The sequence below is a fragment of the Stegostoma tigrinum genome, chromosome 4, assembly GCF_030684315.1.
Source record: "Stegostoma tigrinum isolate sSteTig4 chromosome 4, sSteTig4.hap1, whole genome shotgun sequence".
Taxonomy (NCBI): Eukaryota; Metazoa; Chordata; class Chondrichthyes; order Orectolobiformes; family Stegostomatidae; genus Stegostoma; species Stegostoma tigrinum.
Window position 1 is genome coordinate 29,835,994 of NC_081357.1, and position 19,491 is coordinate 29,855,484.

The 19,491-nt window shown below is 60.5% G+C and overlaps 1 protein-coding gene across 1 annotated transcript in view; it reads left to right on the plus strand.

The window, feature by feature from the left end:
* The first annotated feature begins 3,490 nt into the window (after positions 1-3,490).
* LOC132209558 (mucin-19-like) overlaps positions 3,491-19,491 on the plus strand; it is a 32,811-nt gene continuing 16,810 nt past the window's right edge. Inside the window, 15 exon segments of the mRNA XM_059645691.1 lie at positions 3,491-3,768; positions 3,925-4,354; positions 4,430-5,016; positions 6,310-6,732; positions 9,355-9,533; positions 11,294-11,786; positions 11,832-12,055; positions 12,130-12,798; positions 13,325-13,629; positions 13,702-14,226; positions 14,299-15,125; positions 15,182-16,369; positions 16,498-17,208; positions 17,291-18,581; positions 18,654-19,490. Of these exon segments, the coding sequence (XP_059501674.1) occupies positions 3,491-3,768; positions 3,925-4,354; positions 4,430-5,016; positions 6,310-6,732; positions 9,355-9,533; positions 11,294-11,786; positions 11,832-12,055; positions 12,130-12,798; positions 13,325-13,629; positions 13,702-14,226; positions 14,299-15,125; positions 15,182-16,369; positions 16,498-17,208; positions 17,291-18,581; positions 18,654-19,490 (8,967 nt within the window).

A 19,491-nucleotide genomic window follows, 5' to 3' on the forward strand; every position in this document is an offset into this window, starting at 1 on the left:
AAGATGGAGAGAAAAGAAGATAGGTGGAGAGGAGAGTGGAGGTAGGGAGGGGATAGGTCAGTCATGGGAAGATGGACAGGTCAAGGAGGCGGGATGAGGTTCGTAGGTAGGAAATGGAGGTGTGGGTTGAGGTGGGAGGAAGGGATGGGTGACAGGAAGAACAGGTTAGGGAGGCGGAGACATGCTGGGCTGGTTTTGGGATGCAGTGGGGGGAGGGGATGAGCTGGGCTGGTTGTGCGATGCAGTGGGGGGAGGGGATGAACTGGGCTGGTTTTGGGATGCGGTGGGGGAAGGGGAGATTTTGAAGCTTGTGAAGTCCACACTGATACCATTGGGCTGCAGGGTTCCCAAGTGGAATATCAGTTGCTGTTCCTGCAACCTTTGGCTGGCATCATTGTGGCACTGCAGGAGGCCCATGATGGACATGCCATCTAAAGAATGGGAGGGGGAGTTAAAATGGTTTGCGACTGGGAGGTGCAGTTGTTTATTGTAAAACAAGCAGAGGTGTTCTGCAAAGCGGTCCCCAAGCCTCCGCGTGGTTTCCCCAATGTAGAGGCAGCCACACCAGGTACAATGGATACAGTATACCACATTGGCAGATGTGCAGGTGAACATCTGCTTGATATGGAAAGTCATCTTGGGGCCTGGGATGGGGGTGAGGGAGGAGGTGTGGGGGCAAGTGTTTTCCTCCTCCAGAACTTCCAATTCCCTGGCCCCCAACACCTCATTTTCACCATGGACGTCTAGTCCCTATACACCTGTATTCCTCATGCAGATGGCCTCATGGCCATCCGCTTTTTCCTGTCCCGTGGGCCCAACCAGTCCCCCTCCACCGACACCCTCATCTGCCTAGCCGAACTTATCCTCACCCTCAACAACTTCTCTTTCGATTCCTCCCACATCCTACAGACAAAGGGGGTGGCCGTGGGTACCCACATGGGCCCAAGCTATGCCTGCTTCTTTGTAGGTTACGTGGAACAGTCCCTCTTCCACACCTACACAGGCCCCAAACCCCAGCTCTTCCTCCGTTACATCGATGACTGTATTGGCACCGCCTCTTGCTCTCCACAGGAGCTCGAACAGTTCAACCACTTCACCAACACCTTCCACCCCAACCTCAAGTTCACCTGGGCCATCTCCAGCACATCTCTCACCTTCCTGGACCTCTCAGTCTCCATCTCAGGTAACCAGCTAGAAACTGATGTCCATTTCAAGCCCACTGACTCCCACAGCTACCTAGAATACACCTCCTCCCACCCACCCTCCTGCAAAAATGCCATCCCCTATTCCCAATTCCTCCGCATCCGCTGCATCTGCTCCCAGGATGAGGCATTCCACCCCGCACATCCCAGATGTCCAAGTTCTTCAAGGACCACAACTTTCCCCCCGCAGTGGTCGAGAACACCATTGACCGCGTCTCCCGCATTTCCTGCAACACATCCCTCACACCCCGCCCCCGCCACAACCGCCCAAAGAGGATCCCCCTCGTTCTCACACACCACCCCACCAACATCCGATTAAAACGCATTATCCTCCGACACTTCCACCATCTACAATCCGACCCCACCACCCAAGATATTTTTCCATCCCCACCCTTGTCTGCTTTCCGGAGAGACCACTCTCTCCGTGACTCTCTTGTTCGCTCCACACTGCCCTCCAATCCCACCACACCTGGCACCTTCCCCTGCAACCACAGGAAGTGCTATACTTGCCCCCACACCTCATCACTCGCCCCCATCCCAAGCCCCAAGATGACTTTCCATATTAAGCAGATGTTCACCTGCACATCTGCCAATGTGGTATACTGTATCCATTGTACCCGGTGTGGCATCCTCTACATTGGGGAAACCAAGCGGAGGTTTGGGGACCGCTTTGCAGAACACGTCCGCTCGGTTCGCAATAAACAACTGCATCTCCCTGTCGTGAACCATGTTAACTCCCCCTCCCATTCTCTAGATGGCATGTCCATCATGGGCCTCCTGCAGTGCCACAATGATGCCACCGGAAGGTTGCAGGAACAGCAACTCATATTCCGTTTGGGAACCCTGCAGCCCAATGGTATCAATGTGGACCTCACCAGCTTCAAAATCTCCCCTTCCCCCACCGCATCCCAAAACCAGCACAGTTCGTCCCCTCCCCCCACTGCATCACACAACCAGCCCAGCTCATCCCCTCCCCCCACTGCGTGCCAAAACCAGCCCAGCCTGTCTCTGCCTCCCTAACCTGTTCTTCCTCTCACCCATCCCTTCCTCCCACCTCAAGCCGCACCTCCATCTCCTACCTACAAACCTCATCTCAACTCCTTGACCTGTCTATCTTCCTTGGACTGATCTATCCCCTCCCTACTTCCCCACCTATAATCTCCTCTCCACCTATTTTCTTTTCTCTCCGTCTTCGGTCCCCCTCCCCCTCCCGTCCCTATTTATTTCAGAACCCTCTCCCCATCCCCCTCTCTGATGAAGGGTCCAGGCCAGAAACGTCAGCTTTTGTGCTCCTGAGATGCTGCTTGGCCTGCTGTGTTCATCCAGCTCCACACTTTGTTATCTTGGTATGGCAACTGCTCTGCCTAAGACCAGAAGAAATTACAGAGAGTTGTGAACGCAGCCCAGTCCATCATGCAAACCCGCCTTCCACCCAGTGCCTCCATCAATACTTCCTGCTGCCTCGGGAAAGCAGCCAACGTAATCAAAGACCCTTCCCAACCCGGTTATACTTTCTTCCACCCTCTTCCGTTCGGCTGAAGATACAGAAGTTTGAAAACAGATACCAGCAGAATCAAAAACAGCTTCTCCTGAGCTGTTATCAGACCTATGCATGCACCTGTTATGCATTCATAATAGAGTTCAAATTACTCTGAACATGCTCTGTAGTGGTAACACTATATTCTGCACTCTGTCCTATTACCCTCATGTACTTATTTAAGGTATGATTTACCTGGTTAGCACACAAAACAATACCTTTCACTGTATTTCAGTGCATAATAATAATAAATCAAATCAAACTCCATGTTAGATTTGCATGCAGGCAAAGACTGGGTTTTAATATCCAAAATGTCCAAACAAAGAATACGGCTTGATCATCAGAATCACTGTTCTACATAACTTGAGGAGGCAGCAAGGTGATGGGATGGATGATGGAGATCTATGACAGCGACAGCACTGAGACCAGGAGGACTTTCTTCAGAGGGACAATAACTCTAAATTAGCACCCCCAAAATTTTCCAAAACTGCACCCTTGAAACCTTCTAACTGGGCACCTTCACCACCTTCCAACAGAGCACCCTCACTGCCCTTCACAACAGCACCCTTACCACAATCCAACACAGTACGCTCAACACACTCCATCAAGGCACCCTCACCATCCTCCAAAAATGGCACCCACACCGTCCTCCAACACAGCACCCTCACCGTCCTCCAACGCGGCACCCTCACCGTCCGCCAACACGGCACACTCACCGTACTCCAGCACGGCACACTCACCGTCCTCCAGCATGGCACCCTCACCGTCCTCCAGCATTGCACCCTCACTGTCCTACAGCACGGCCACCTCACCGTCCACCTACACGGCACACTCACCATCCTCCAACACAGCACCCTCACTGTCTTCCAGCACGGCACCCTCACCGTCCTCAAACACCGCTCCCTCACCGTCCTACAGCACGGCCCCCTCACCATCCGCCAACACGGCACACTCACTATCCTCTAAAGCGACACCCTCAACGTCCTCCAGCACGGCACCCTCGCCGTCCTCCAACACGGCCCCCTCACCGTCCTCCAACACGGCAACCTCACTGCCCTTCACAAAAGCACCCTTGCCACAATTCAACACAGTACGCTCAGCACACTCCATCAAAGCACTGTCAACATCCTCCAACATGGCACCCACACCGTCCTCAAACATGGCACACTCACCGTCCTCCAGCAGAGGACCATCACCATCCTCCAACACGGCACCCTCACCATCCTCCAACACGGCACGCTCACCGTCCGCCAACACAGCACCTTCACTGTCCTCCAGCACGGCACCCTCACCGTCATCCAGCACGGCACCCTCACCGTCCTCCAGCAGGGTACCTTCACCGTCCTCCAGCATGGCACACTCACCGTCATCCAACACGGCACCCTCACCATCCTCCAACACAGCACACTCACCATCCTCCAGCACGGCACGCTCACCATCCGCCAACACAGCACACTCACTGTCCTCCAGCACGGCACCCTCACCGTCCTCCAGTATGGCACCCTCACCGTCCGCCAACATGGCACACTCACCGTCCTCCAACGCGGCACCCTCACCGTCCTCCAGCACGGCACCCACGCCATCCTCCAACACGGCCCCCTCACCGTCCTCCAACACGGCAACCTCACTGCCCTTCACAAAAGCACCCTTACCACAATTCAACACAGTACACTCAGCACACTCCATCAAAGCACCGTCAACATCCTCCAACACGGCACCCTCACCGTCCTCCAGCATAGGACCATCACCATCCTCCAACACGGCACCCTCACCATCCTCCAACACGGCACGCTCACCGTCCGCCAACACAGCACCCTCACTGTCCTCCAGCACGGCACCCTCACTGTCGTCCAGCACGGCACCCTCACCGTCCTCCAGCATGGCACCCTCACCATCCTCCAACACGGCACCCTCACCATCCTCCAACACAGCACCCTCACTGTCGTCCAGCAGGGTACCCTGACCGTCCTCCAGCACGGCACACTCACCGTCGTCCAACATGGCCCCCTCACCATCCTCCAACACGGCACCCTCACCGTCCTCCAGCATAGGACCATCACCATCCTCCAACACGGCACCCTCACCATCCTCCAACACGGCACGCTCACCGTCCGCCAACACAGCACCCTCACTGTCCTCCAGCACGGCACCCTCACTGTCGTCCAGCACGGCACCCTCACCGTCGTCCAGCATGGCACCCTCACCATCCTCCAACACGGCACCCTCACCATCCTCCAACACAGCACCCTCACTGTCGTCCAGCAAGGTACCCTGACCGTCCTCCAGCACGGCACACTCACCGTCGTCCAACATGGCCCCCTCACCATCCTCCAACACAGCACACTCACTGTCCTCCAACACGGCATGCTCACCGTCCGCCAACACAGCACCCTCACTGTCCTCCAGCATGGCACACTCACTGTCCTCCAGCATGGCACCCTCGCCGTCCGTCAACACGGCACCCTCACCACCCTCCACCATGGCCCCCTCACTGTCCTCCAACACAGCACAGTCACCGTCCTCCAACACAGCAGAGTTCCCGTCTTCCCAGATGGCACTGTCCTCCAACACGGCACACTCACTGTCCTCCAACATGCCACCCGCACCGTCCTCGAACAGGGCCCCTTACCGTTGTCCAAAACGGCACACTCAGTGTCCTCCAACACGGCACCCTCACCGTCCTCCAGCACGGCACCCTCACCGTCCACCAACACAGCACCCTCACTGTCCGCCAATACGGCACACTCACCGTCCTCCAGAATGGCACCCACACTGTCCTCCAACACGCCACCTTCACCGTCCTCCAACACGGCACGCTCACCGTCCTCCAGCACACCACCCACACTGTCCTCAAACACGGCCCCCTCACCGTCGTCCAAAATGGCACACTCACCGTCCTCCAACACGGCACACTCGCCGTCCTCCAGCATGGCCCCCTCACCGTCGTCCAACACGGCACTTTCACCATCCTCCGACACAGCACACTTACCGTCCTCCAGCACGGCACGCTCACCGTCCTACAACACGGCACCCTATTTGTCCTCCAACACGGCACACGCACCATCATCCAACACGGCACCCCCACCGTCCTCCAACAGCACCCTCACCGTCGTCCAGCGTGGTACCCTCACCTTCCTCCAGCCTGGCCCACTCACCGTCCTATAACACGGCACACTCAGCATCATCCAACACGGCACACTCAACCTCCTCCAACACGGCACACTCGCCGTCCTCCAGCACGGCAACCTCACCGTCCTCCAACATGGCCCCCTCACTGTCCTCCAACACGGCAAACTCAGCATTCTCCAACACGGCACACTCAGCATCCTCCAACACGGCACACTCACCGTCCTCCATCACGGCACTCTCGCCATCCTCCAATACAGCACCCTCACCGTCCTACAACACGGCACCCTCACTGTCCAACATGGCCCCCTCACCATCCTCCAACACGGCATCCTCACTTTCTTCCAACACGGCACACTCAGCATCCTCCAACACGGCACACTCACCGTCCTCCTACACGGTAAACTCCCCGTCCACCAACACGGCACTCTCACCGTCCTCCAGCATGGCACCCTCAACGTCCTCCAGCATGGCACCCTCACCATCGTCCAACACGGCACCCTCACCATCCTCCGACACAGCACACTCACCGTCCTCCAGCACGGCACGCTCACCGTCCGCCAACATAGCACCCTCACCGTCCTCCAACACGGCACCCTCACCATCCTCCAACACGGCACCCTCACTTTCTTCCAACACGGCACACTCATCATCCTCCAGCATGGTACCCTCGCCGTCCTCCAACACGGCACACTCGCCGTCCTCCAGCACGGCAACCTCATCGTCCTCCAACACGGTACCCTCACCATCCTCGAACAAGGCACCCTCACCGTCCTCCAACATGGCACCCTCACCCTCCACCAACACGGCACCCTCACTGTCCTCCAACACGGCACACTCACCGTCCTCCAGCATGGCACCCTCACCGTCCTCCAACACGGCCACCTCACCGTCGTCCAACATGGCACACTCACCGTCCGCCAACATGGCACACTCACCATCCTACAAAACGGCACCCTATTTGTCCTCTAACACGGCCCACGCATCATCATCCAACACGGCACCCTCACCGTCCTCCAACACAGCACCCTCACCATCGTCCAGCGTGGTACCCTCACCTTCCTCCAGCCTGGCCCACTCACTGTCCTACAACACGGCACACTCGCCGTCCTCCAGCATGGCAACCTCACCGTCCTCCAACATGGCCCCCCTCACCGTCCTACAACACGGCACACTCAGCATCCTCCAACAGGGCACACTCACCGTCCACCAACATGGCACACTCACCGTCCACCAACATGGCACACTCACCATCCTACAAAACGGCACCCTATTTGCCCTCCAACACGGCACACACACCATCATCCAACACGGCACCCTCACCGTCCTCCAACACAGCACCCTCACCGTCGTCCAGCATGGTACCCTCACCTTCCTCCAGCCTGGCCCACTCACCGTCCTACAACACGGCACACTCAGCATCATCCAACACGGCACACTCACCATCCTACAACATGGCACCCTCATCGTCCGCCAACACGGCACACTCGTCGTCCTCCAGCATGGCACCCTCATCGTCCGCCAACACGGCACACTCGCCATCCTCCAGCACGGCACCCTCACCGTCCTACAACACGGCAACCTCACTGTCCAACATGGCACCGTCCTCCAACGCAGCCCACTCATCATCCTCCAAAAAGGCACACTCGCCGTCTTCCAACACGGTACACTCGCCGTCCTCCAACACGGCACAATCACCATCCTCCAGCACGGCACCCACACCGTCCTCGAACACGGACCCCTCACCGTCCTCCAACACGGCCCCCTCAACGTTGTACAACACGGCACCCTCTCCATCCACCAACACGGCACACCCACCGTCCTCCAACACGGCAACCTCACTGTCCTCCAACACGGCACCCTCGACGTCCTCCAACACGGCACCCTCGACGTCCTCCAATATGGCACCCTCACCGACCTTCAGCACGGCACCCTCACCGTCCTCCAACACGGCACACTCATCATCCTCCAACAAGGCACACTCACCGTCCTCCAACATGGCACCCTCACCGTCCTTCAACACGGCCCCCTCACCGTCCTTCAACATGGCCCCCTCACCGTCCTACAACACGGCACACTCAGCATCCTCCAACAGGGCATACTCACCGTCCTCCAAATGGCACCCTCACCGTCCTTTAGCACGGCACCCTCACCGTCCTCCAACACGGCATCCTCACCGTCCGCCAACACGGCACACTCGCCGTCGTCCAGCATGTCACCCTCACCGTGCTACAACACGGCACACTCACCGTCCTCCAGAACGGCACCCACATTTTCCTCCAACACGCCACCCTTACCGTCATCCAACACGGCACGCTCACCGTCGTCCAACAGGGCACCCTCTCCATCCACCAACATGGCACCCTCACCGTCCTCCAACACGGCACACTCACCGTCCGCCAACACGGCACACTGGCCATCCTCCAGCACGGCACCCTCACCGTCCTACAACACGGCAACCTCACTGTCCAACATGGCACCGTCCTCCAACACAGCCCCCTCACTGTCGTCCAACATGGCACCCTCTCCATCCACCAACACGGCAACCTCACCGTCCTCCAGAACGGCACCCTCACCGTCCGCCAACACGGCACACTGACCATCCTCCAGCACGGCACCCTCACCGTCCTACAACACGGCAACCTCACTGTCCAACATGGCACCGTCCTCCAACACAGCCCCCTCACCGTCGTCCAACACGGCACGCTCTCCATCCACCAACACGGCAACCTCACCGTCCTCCAACACGGCACCCTCGACGTCCTACAACACTGCACCCTCGCCGTCCTCCAATATGGCACCCTCACCATCCTCCAACATGGCACACTCATCATCCTCCAGCACGTCACCCTCACCGTCCTACAACACGGCACACTCACCGTCCTCCAGAACGGCACCCACACTGTCTTCCAACACGTCACCCTCACCGTCGTCCAACAGGGCACCCTCTCCATCCACCAACACGGCACCCTCACCGTCCTCCAATACAGCATCCTCACCGTCCGCCAACACGGCACACTCGTCGTCCTCCAACATGGCACCCTCACCGTGCTCCAACACGGCACACTCGTCATCCTCCAACATGGCACCCTCACCGTCCTCCAACACGGCACACTCACCATCCTCCAACACGGCATCCTCACCGTCTTCCAACACGGCACCCTCACCGTCCTCCAACACGGCCCCCTCACCGTCCTTCAACATGGCCCCCTCACCGTCGTACAACACGGCACACTCAGCATCCTCCAACAGGGCACACTCACCGTCCTCCAATATGGCACCCTCACCGTCCTTTAGCATGGCATCCTCACCGTCCTCCAACACAGCACACTCATCATCCTCCAACACGGTACACTCGCCGTCCTCCAACATGGCACACTCACCGTCCTCCAGCACGGCACCCACACTGTCCTCGAACACGGCACCCTCACCGTCATCCAACACGCCATCCTCACCGTCCGCCAACACGGCACACTCGCCGTCCTACAGCACGTCACCGTCACCGTCCTATAACACGGCGCACTCACCGTCCTCCAATACGGCACCCACACTGTCTTCCAACACGTCACCCTCACCGTCGTCCAACACGGCACCCTCACCGTCGTCCAACAGGGCACCCTCTCCATCCACCAACATGGCACCCTCACCGTCCTCCAACATGGCATCCTCACCATGCTCCAACACGGCACACTCGTCGTCCTCCAACATGGCACACTCACCGTCCTCCAACACGGCAGACTCACCATTCTACAACATGGCACCCTCATCGTCCGCCAACACGGCACACTCGCCATCCTCCAGCACGGCACCCTCACCGTCCTACAACACGGCAACCTCACTGTCCAACATGGCACCGTCCTCCAACACAGCCCCCTCACCGTCCTCCAACAGGGCACACTCAACGTCCTCCAACACGGCACTCTCACCGTCCTCCAAAACGGCACACTCATCATCGTCCAACACGGTACACTCACCGTCCTCCAACACGGCACACTCACTGTCATCCAGCACGGCACCCACACTGTCCTCGAACACGGCACCCTCACCGTCCTCCAACACGGCATCCTCACCGTCCGCCAACACGGCACACTCGCCATCCTCCAGCACGTCACCCTCACCGTGCTACAACATGGCACACTCACCGTCATCCAGAACGGCTCCCACACTTTCCTCCAGCACGCCACCCTTACCGTCGTCCAACATGGCACGCTCACCGTCGTCCAACAGGGCACCCTCTCCATCCACCAACATGGAACCCTCACCGTCCTCCAACACGGCACCCTCACCGTCCGCCAACATGGCACACTCGCCATCCTCCAGCACGGCACCCTCACCGTCCTACAACACGGCACCCTCACCGTCCTCCAATACGGCATCCTCACCGTCCGCCAACACAGCACACTCGTCGTCCTCCAACATGGCACCCTCACCATGCTCCAACACGGCACACTCGTCGTCCTCCAACATGGCACCCTCACCGTCCTCCAACAAAGCACACTCACCATCCTACAACATGGCACCTCATCGTCCGCCAACACGGCACACTCGCCATCCTCCAGCACGGCACCCTCACCGTCCTACAACATGGCAACCTCACTGTCCAACATGGCACTGTCCTCCAACACAGCCCCCTCACCGTCCTCCAACACGGCACCCTCACCATCCTCCAACACGGCCCCCTCACCGTCCTTCAACATGGCCCCCTCACCGTCCTACAACACGGCACACTCAGCATCCTCCAACAGGGCACACTCACCATCCTCCAACACGGCCCCCTCACCGTCCTCCAACAGGGCACACTCCTCATCGTCCAACACGGTACACACGCTGTCCTCCAACAGGGCACACTCACCGTCCTCCAGCACGGCACCCACACTGTCCTCGAACACGGCACCCTCACCGTCCTCCAACACGGCATCCTCACCGTCCGCCAACACGGCACACTCGCCGTCCTCCAGCACGTCACCCTCACCGTGCTACAACACGGCACACTCACCGTCCTCCAGAACGGCACCCACACTTTCCTCCAACACGCCACCCTTACCGTCGTCCAACATGGCACACTCATCGTCCTCCAGCATGGCACCCTCACCGTCCTCCAACACGGCACACTCACCATCCTACAACATGGCGCCCTCATCGTCCGCCAACACGGCACACTCGCCATCCTCCAGCACGGCACCCTCACCGTCCTACAACACGGCAACCTCACTGTCCTCCAACACTGCACCCTCGCCGTCCTCCAATATGGCACCCTCACCATCCTCCAACATGGCACACTCATCATCCTCCAAAAAGGCACACTCGCCGTCTTCCAACACGGTACACTTGCCGTTCTCCAACACGGCACACTCACCATCCTCCAACACGGCCCCCTCACCGTCCTCCAACAGGGCACACTCCTCATCGTCCAACACGGTACACTTGCCGTCCTCCAACACGGCACACTCACCATCCTCCAGCACGGCACCCACACCGCCCTCGAACACGGCCCCCTCACCGTCCTCCAACACGGCCCCCTCAACGTTGTCCAACACGGCACCCTCTCCATCCACCAACACGGCACACCCACCGTCCTCCAACACGGCAACCTCACTGTCCTCCAACACGGCACCCTCGACGTCCTCCAACACGGCACCCTCGATGTCCTCCAATATGGCACCCTCACCGACCTTCAGCACGGCACCCTCACCGTCCTCCAACACGGCACACTCATCATCCTCCTACAAGGCACATTCACCGTCCTCCAGCACGGCACCCACACCGTCCTCGAACACGGCCCCCTCACCGTCGTCCAAAGCGGCACACTCACTGTCCTCTAGCACGGCACCCTCACCGTCCTCCAGCACGGCACCCTCACCATCCCCCAGCACGTCACCCTCACCGTCCGCCAACACGGCACACTCGCCGTCCTCCAGCACGTCACCCTCACCGTGCTACAACACGGCACACTCACCATCCTCTAGAACGGCGCCCTCACCATCCTCCAACACTGCACCCTCTCCGTCCACCAACTCGGCACCCTCACCGTCCTCCCACACGGCATATTCGTCATCCTGCAGCATGGCACATTCGCCATCCTCCAACACGGCACCCTCCCTGTCCTCTAACATGGCACCCTCATCATCCTCCAGCACAGCACCCTCACCGTCCTCCAACAAGGCCGCCTCACCTTCACCCAACACGGCACACTCACCCTCCACCAACATGGCCCCCTCACTGTCGGCCATCATCGCACCCTTCCGTCCACCAACACGGCAACCTCACCGTCCTCCAGCACGGCACCCTCACCGTCCTCCAACACGGCATCCTCACCGTCTGCCAACACAGCACACTCGCCGTCCTCCAGCACGTCACCCTCACCGTCGTCCAACACAGCACCCTCACCGTCGTCCAACACGGCACCCTCTCCATCCACCAACATGGCACCCTCACCGTCCTCCAACACGGCACCCTCTCCATCCACCAACACGGCAACCTCACCGTCGTCCGACACGGCAACCTCACCGTCGTCCAACACGGCACACTCACCGTCGTCCAACACGGCACACTCACTGTCCTCCTACACGGCACACTCGCCGTCCTCCAACACGGCACCCTCACCGTCCTCCAACACGGCACCCTCTCCATCCACCAACACGGCAACCTCACTGTCGTCCAACACGGCACGCTCACCGTCCTCCAACACGGCTTCCTCACCGTCCTCCAACATGGCCCCCTCACCGTCGTCCAACACGGCACCCTCTCGATCCACCAACACAGCACCCTCACCGTCCTCCAACACAGCCCCCTCACCGTTGTCCAACACGGCAGCCTCTCCCTCCACCAACACGGCACCCTCACCGTCCTCCAACATGGCACCCTCAATGTCCTCCAACACGGCACCCTCACCGTCCTCCAGCACAGCACCCTCACCGCCCTCCAACAAGGCACGCTCACCGTCCACCAACACAGCACCCTCACCATCCTCCAACACGGCACCCTCACCGTCCGCCAACACGGCACACTCACCATCCTACAACACGGCACACTCATCGTCCTCCAACATGGCACACTCACCCATCCTCCAGAATGGCACCCACACTGTCTTCCAACACGCCACCCTCACTGTCCTCCAACACGGCACCCTCTCCATCCACCAACACGGCACCCTCACCGTCCTCCAACACGGCACCCTCGCCATCCTCCAACACGGCACACTCACCGTCCACCAACACGACACACTCACCATCCTACAACACGGCACCGTCACTGACCAACATGGCCCCCTCACCGTCTTCCAACACGGCCCACTCACCGTCGTCCAACACGGCACCCTCTCCATCCACCAACATGGCACCCTCGCCATCCTCCCACACGGCATATTCGCCGTCCTCCAACACGGCACCCTCACTGTCCTCCAACATGGCACCCTCACCTTCATCCAACACGGCCCCCTCACCGTCGGCCATCATGGCAGCCTCTCCGTCCACCAACACGGCACCTTCACCATCCTCCAGCACGGCACCCTCACCGTCCTCCAGCACGGCACCCTCACCGTCCACCAACACGGCACACTCGCCGTCCTCCAGAACGGCACCCACACTGTCCTCCAACACGCCACTCTCACCGTCCTCCAGCACGTCACCCTCACCGTCCTCCAGCATGGCACACTCGCCGTCCTCCAGCACGGCACCCTCACCATCCTACAACACGGCACCCTCACTGTCCTCCAACACGGCACCCTCACTGTCCTCCAGCACAGCACCCTCACCGTCCTCCAACATGGCCCTCACACCTTCATCCAACACGGCACACTCACCGTCCACCAACACGACACACTCACCATCCTACAACACGGCACCGTCACTGACCAACATGGCCCCCTCACCGTCTTCCAACACGGCCCCCTCACCGTCGTCCAACACGGCACCCTCTCCATCCACCAACACGGCACCCTCGCCATCCTCCCACATGGCATATTCGCCGTCCTCCAACACGGCACCCTCACTGTCCTCCAACATGGCACCCTCACCTTCATCCAACACGGCCCCCTCACCGTCGGCCATCATGGCAGCCTCTCCGTCCACCAACACGGCACCTTCACCGTCCTCCAACACGGCACCCTCACCGTCCTCCAGCACGGCACCCTCACCGTCCACCAACACGGCACACTCGCCGTCCTCCAGAACGGCACCCACACTGTCCTCCAACACGCCACTCTCACCGTCCTCCAGCACGTCACCCTCACCGTCCTCCAGCATGGCACACTCGCCGTCCTCCAGCACGGCACCCTCACCATCCTACAACACGGCACCCTCACTGTCCTCCAACACGGCACCCTCACTGTCCTCCAGCACAGCACCCTCACCGTCCTCCAACATGGCCCTCACACCTTCATCCAACACGGCACACTCACCGTCCACCAACACGACACACTCACCATCCTACAACACGGCACCGTCACTGACCAACATGGCCCCCTCACCGTCTTCCAACACGGCCCCCTCACCGTCGTCCAACACGGCACCCTCTCCATCCACCAACACGGCACCCTCGCCATCCTCCCACACGGCATATTCGCCGTCCTCCAACACGGCACCCTCACTGTCCTCCAACATGGCACCCTCACCTTCATCCAACACGGCCCCCTCACCGTTGGCCATCATGGCAGCCTCTCCGTCCACCAACACGGCACCTTCACCGTCCTCCAACACGGCACCCTCACCGTCCTCCAGCACGGCACCCTCACCGTCCACCAACACGGCACACTCGCCGTCCTCCAGAACGGCACCCACACTGTCCTCCAACACGCCACTCTCACCGTTCTCCAGCACGTCACCCTCACCGTCCTCCAGCATGGCACACTCGCCGTCCTCCAGCATGGCACACTCGCCGTCCTCCACCACGGCACCCTCACCATCCTACAACACGGCACCCTCACTGTCCTCCAACACGGCACCCTCACTGTCCTCCAGCACAGCACCCTCACCGTCCTCCAACATGGCCCTCACACCTTCATCCAACATGGCACACTCACCGTCCTCCAACACGGCCCCTTCACTGTCGGCCATCATGGCAGCCTCTCCGTCCTCCAACATGGCACCCTCACCGTCCTCCAGCACGCCACCCACACCGTCCTCAAACACGGCCTCCTCACCGTCGTCCAAAACTGCACACTCACCGTCCTCCAACATGGCCCCCTCACCGTCCTCCAACACAGCCCCCTCACTGTCGTCCAACACAGCACCCTCTCCATCCACCAACACGGCACCCTCGACGTCCTCCAACATGGCACCCTTTCGTCCTCCCACACGGCATACTCGCCGTCCTCCAGCACGGCACACTCGCCATCCTACAGCACGGCCCCCTCACCTTCATCTAGCACAGCACCCTCACTATCATCCAACACGGCACCCTCGCCATCCTCCAGCACGGCTCCCTCCCCATCCTACAACATGGCACCGTCACTGACGAACATGGCCCCCTCACCATCCTCCAACACGGCCCCCTCACCGTCGTCCAACACGGCACCCTCTCCATCCACCAACATGGCACCCTCGCCGTCCTCCCACACAGCGTATTCGCCATCCTCCAGCATGGCACACTCGCCGTCCTCCAACACGGCACCCTCACTGTCCGCCAACACGGCACCCTCACCGTCCTACAACATGGCACCCTCACTGTCCTCCAACATGGCACCCTCACCGTCCTCCAGCATGTCACCCTCACCGTCCTACAACACGGCACACTCACCGTACTCCAGAACGGCACCCTCACTGTCCTCCAGCACGTCACCCTCACCGTCCTCCAGCACGTCACCCTCACCGTCCTCCAACCTGGCACCCTCACTGTCCTCCAGCACAACACCCTCACCGTCCTCCAACATGGCCCCCACACCTTCATCCAACACGGCACCCTCTCCATCCACCAACACGGCACACCCACCGTCCTCCAACACGGCAACCTCACTGTCCTCCAACACGGCACCCTCGACGTCCTCCAACACGGCACCCTCGATGTCCTCCAATATGGCACCCTCACCGACCTTCAGCACGGCACCCTCACCGTCCTCCAACACGGCACACTCATCATCCTCCTACAAGGCACATTCACCGTCCTCCAGCACGGCACCCACACCGTCCTCGAACACGGCCCCCTCACCGTCGTCCAAAGCGGCACACTCACTGTCCTCTAGCACGGCACCCTCACCGTCCTCCAGCACGGCACCCTCACCATCCCCCAGCACGTCACCCTCACCGTCCGCCAACACGGCACACTCGCCGTCCTCCAGCACGTCACCCTCACCGTGCTACAACACGGCACACTCACCATCCTCTAGAACGGCGCCCTCACCATCCTCCAACACTGCACCCTCTCCGTCCACCAACTCGGCACCCTCACCGTCCTCCCACACGGCATATTCGTCATCCTGCAGCATGGCACATTCGCCATCCTCCAACACGGCACCCTCCCTGTCCTCTAACATGGCACCCTCATCATCCTCCAGCACAGCACCCTCACCGTCCTCCAACAAGGCCGCCTCACCTTCACCCAACACGGCACACTCACCCTCCACCAACATGGCCCCCTCACTGTCGGCCATCATCGCACCCTTCCGTCCACCAACATGGCAACCTCACCGTCCTCCAGCACGGCACCCTCACCGTCCTCCAACACGGCATCCTCACCGTCTGCCAACACAGCACACTCGCCGTCCTCCAGCACGTCACCCTCACCGTCGTCCAACACAGCACCCTCACCGTCGTCCAACACGGCACCCTCTCCATCCACCAACATGGCACCCTCACCGTCCTCCAACACGGCACCCTCTCCATCCACCAACACGGCAACCTCACCGTCGTCCGACACGGCAACCTCACCGTCGTCCAACACGGCACACTCACCGTCGTCCAACACGGCACACTCACTGTCCTCCTACACGGCACACTCGCCGTCCTCCAACACGGCACCCTCACCGTCCTCCAACACGGCACCCTCTCCATCCACCAACACGGCAACCTCACTGTCGTCCAACACGGCACGCTCACCGTCCTCCAACACGGCTTCCTCACCGTCCTCCAACATGGCCCCCTCACCGTCGTCCAACACGGCACTCTCTCGATCCACCAACACAGCACCCTCACCGTCCTCCAACACAGCCCCCTCACCGTTGTCCAACACGGCAGCCTCTCCCTCCACCAACACGGCACCCTCACCGTCCTCCAACATGGCACCCTCAATGTCCTCCAACACGGCACCCTCACCGTCCTCCAGCACAGCACCCTCACCGCCCTCCAACAAGGCACGCTCACCGTCCACCAACACAGCACCCTCACCATCCTCCAACACGGCACCCTCACCGTCCGCCAACACGGCACACTCACCATCCTACAACACGGCACACTCATCGTCCTCCAACATGGCACACTCACCCATCCTCCAGAATGGCACCCACACTGTCTTCCAACACGCCACCCTCACTGTCCTCCAACACGGCACCCTCTCCATCCACCAACACGGCACCCTCACCGTCCTCCAACACGGCACCCTCGCCATCCTCCAACACGGCACACTCACCGTCCACCAACACGACACACTCACCATCCTACAACACGGCACCGTCACTGACCAACATGGCCCCCTCACCGTCTTCCAACACGGCCCACTCACCGTCGTCCAACACGGCACCCTCTCCATCCACCAACATGGCACCCTCGCCATCCTCCCACACGGCATATTCGCCGTCCTCCAACACGGCACCCTCACTGTCCTCCAACATGGCACCCTCACCTTCATCCAACACGGCCCCCTCACCGTCGGCCATCATGGCAGCCTCTCCGTCCACCAACACGGCACCTTCACCATCCTCCAGCACGGCACCCTCACCGTCCTCCAGCACGGCACCCTCACCGTCCACCAACACGGCACACTCGCCGTCCTCCAGAACGGCACCCACACTGTCCTCCAACACGCCACTCTCACCGTCCTCCAGCACGTCACCCTCACCGTCCTCCAGCATGGCACACTCGCCGTCCTCCAGCACGGCACCCTCACCATCCTACAACACGGCACCCTCACTGTCCTCCAACACGGCACCCTCACTGTCCTCCAGCACAGCACCCTCACCGTCCTCCAACATGGCCCTCACACCTTCATCCAACACGGCACACTCACCGTCCACCAACACGACACACTCACCATCCTACAACACGGCACCGTCACTGACCAACATGGCCCCCTCACCGTCTTCCAACACGGCCCCCTCACCGTCGTCCAACACGGCACCCTCTCCATCCACCAACACGGCACCCTCGCCATCCTCCCACATGGCATATTCGCCGTCCTCCAACACGGCACCCTCACTGTCCTCCAACATGGCACCCTCACCTTCATCCAACACGGCCCCCTCACCGTCGGCCATCATGGCAGCCTCTCCGTCCACCAACACGGCACCTTCACCGTCCTCCAACACGGCACCCTCACCGTCCTCCAGCACGGCACCCTCACCGTCCACCAACACGGCACACTCGCCGTCCTCCAGAACGGCACCCACACTGTCCTCCAACACGCCACTCTCACCGTCCTCCAGCACGTCACCCTCACCGTCCTCCAGCATGGCACACTCGCCGTCCTCCAGCACGGCACCCTCACCATCCTACAACACGGCACCCTCACTGTCCTCCAACACGGCACCCTCACTGTCCTCCAGCACAGCACCCTCACCGTCCTCCAACATGGCCCTCACACCTTCATCCAACACGGCACACTCACCGTCCACCAACACGACACACTCACCATCCTACAACACGGCACCGTCACTGACCAACATGGCCCCCTCACCGTCTTCCAACACGGCCCCCTCACCGTCGTCCAACACGGCACCCTCTCCATCCACCAACACGGCACCCTCGCCATCCTCCCACACGGCATATTCGCCGTCCTCCAACACGGCACCCTCACTGTCCTCCAACATGGCACCCTCACCTTCATCCAACACGGCCCCCTCACCGTTGGCCATCATGGCAGCCTCTCCGTCCACCAACACGGCACCTTCACCGTCCTCCAACACGGCACCCTCACCGTCCTCCAGCACGGCACCCTCACCGTCCACCAACACGGCACACTCGCCGTCCTCCAGAACGGCACCCACACTGTCCTCCAACACGCCACTCTCACCGTTCTCCAGCACGTCACCCTCACCGTCCTCCAGCATGGCACACTCGCCGTCCTCCAGCATGGCACACTCGCCGTCCTCCACCACGGCACCCTCACCATCCTACAACACGGCACCCTCACTGTCCTCCAACACGGCACCCTCACTGTCCTCCAGCACAGCACCCTCACCGTCCTCCAACATGGCCCTCACACCTTCATCCAACATGGCACACTCACCGTCCTCCAACATGGCCCCTTCACTGTCGGCCATCATGGCAGCCTCTCCGTCCTCCAACATGGCACCCTCACCGTCCTCCAGCACGCCACCCACACCGTCCTCAAACACGGCCTCCTCACCGTCGTCCAAAACTGCACACTCACCGTCCTCCAACATGGCCCCCTCACCGTCCTCCAACACAGCCCCCTCACTGTCGTCCAACACAGCACCCTCTCCATCCACCAACACGGCACCCTCGACGTCCTCCAACA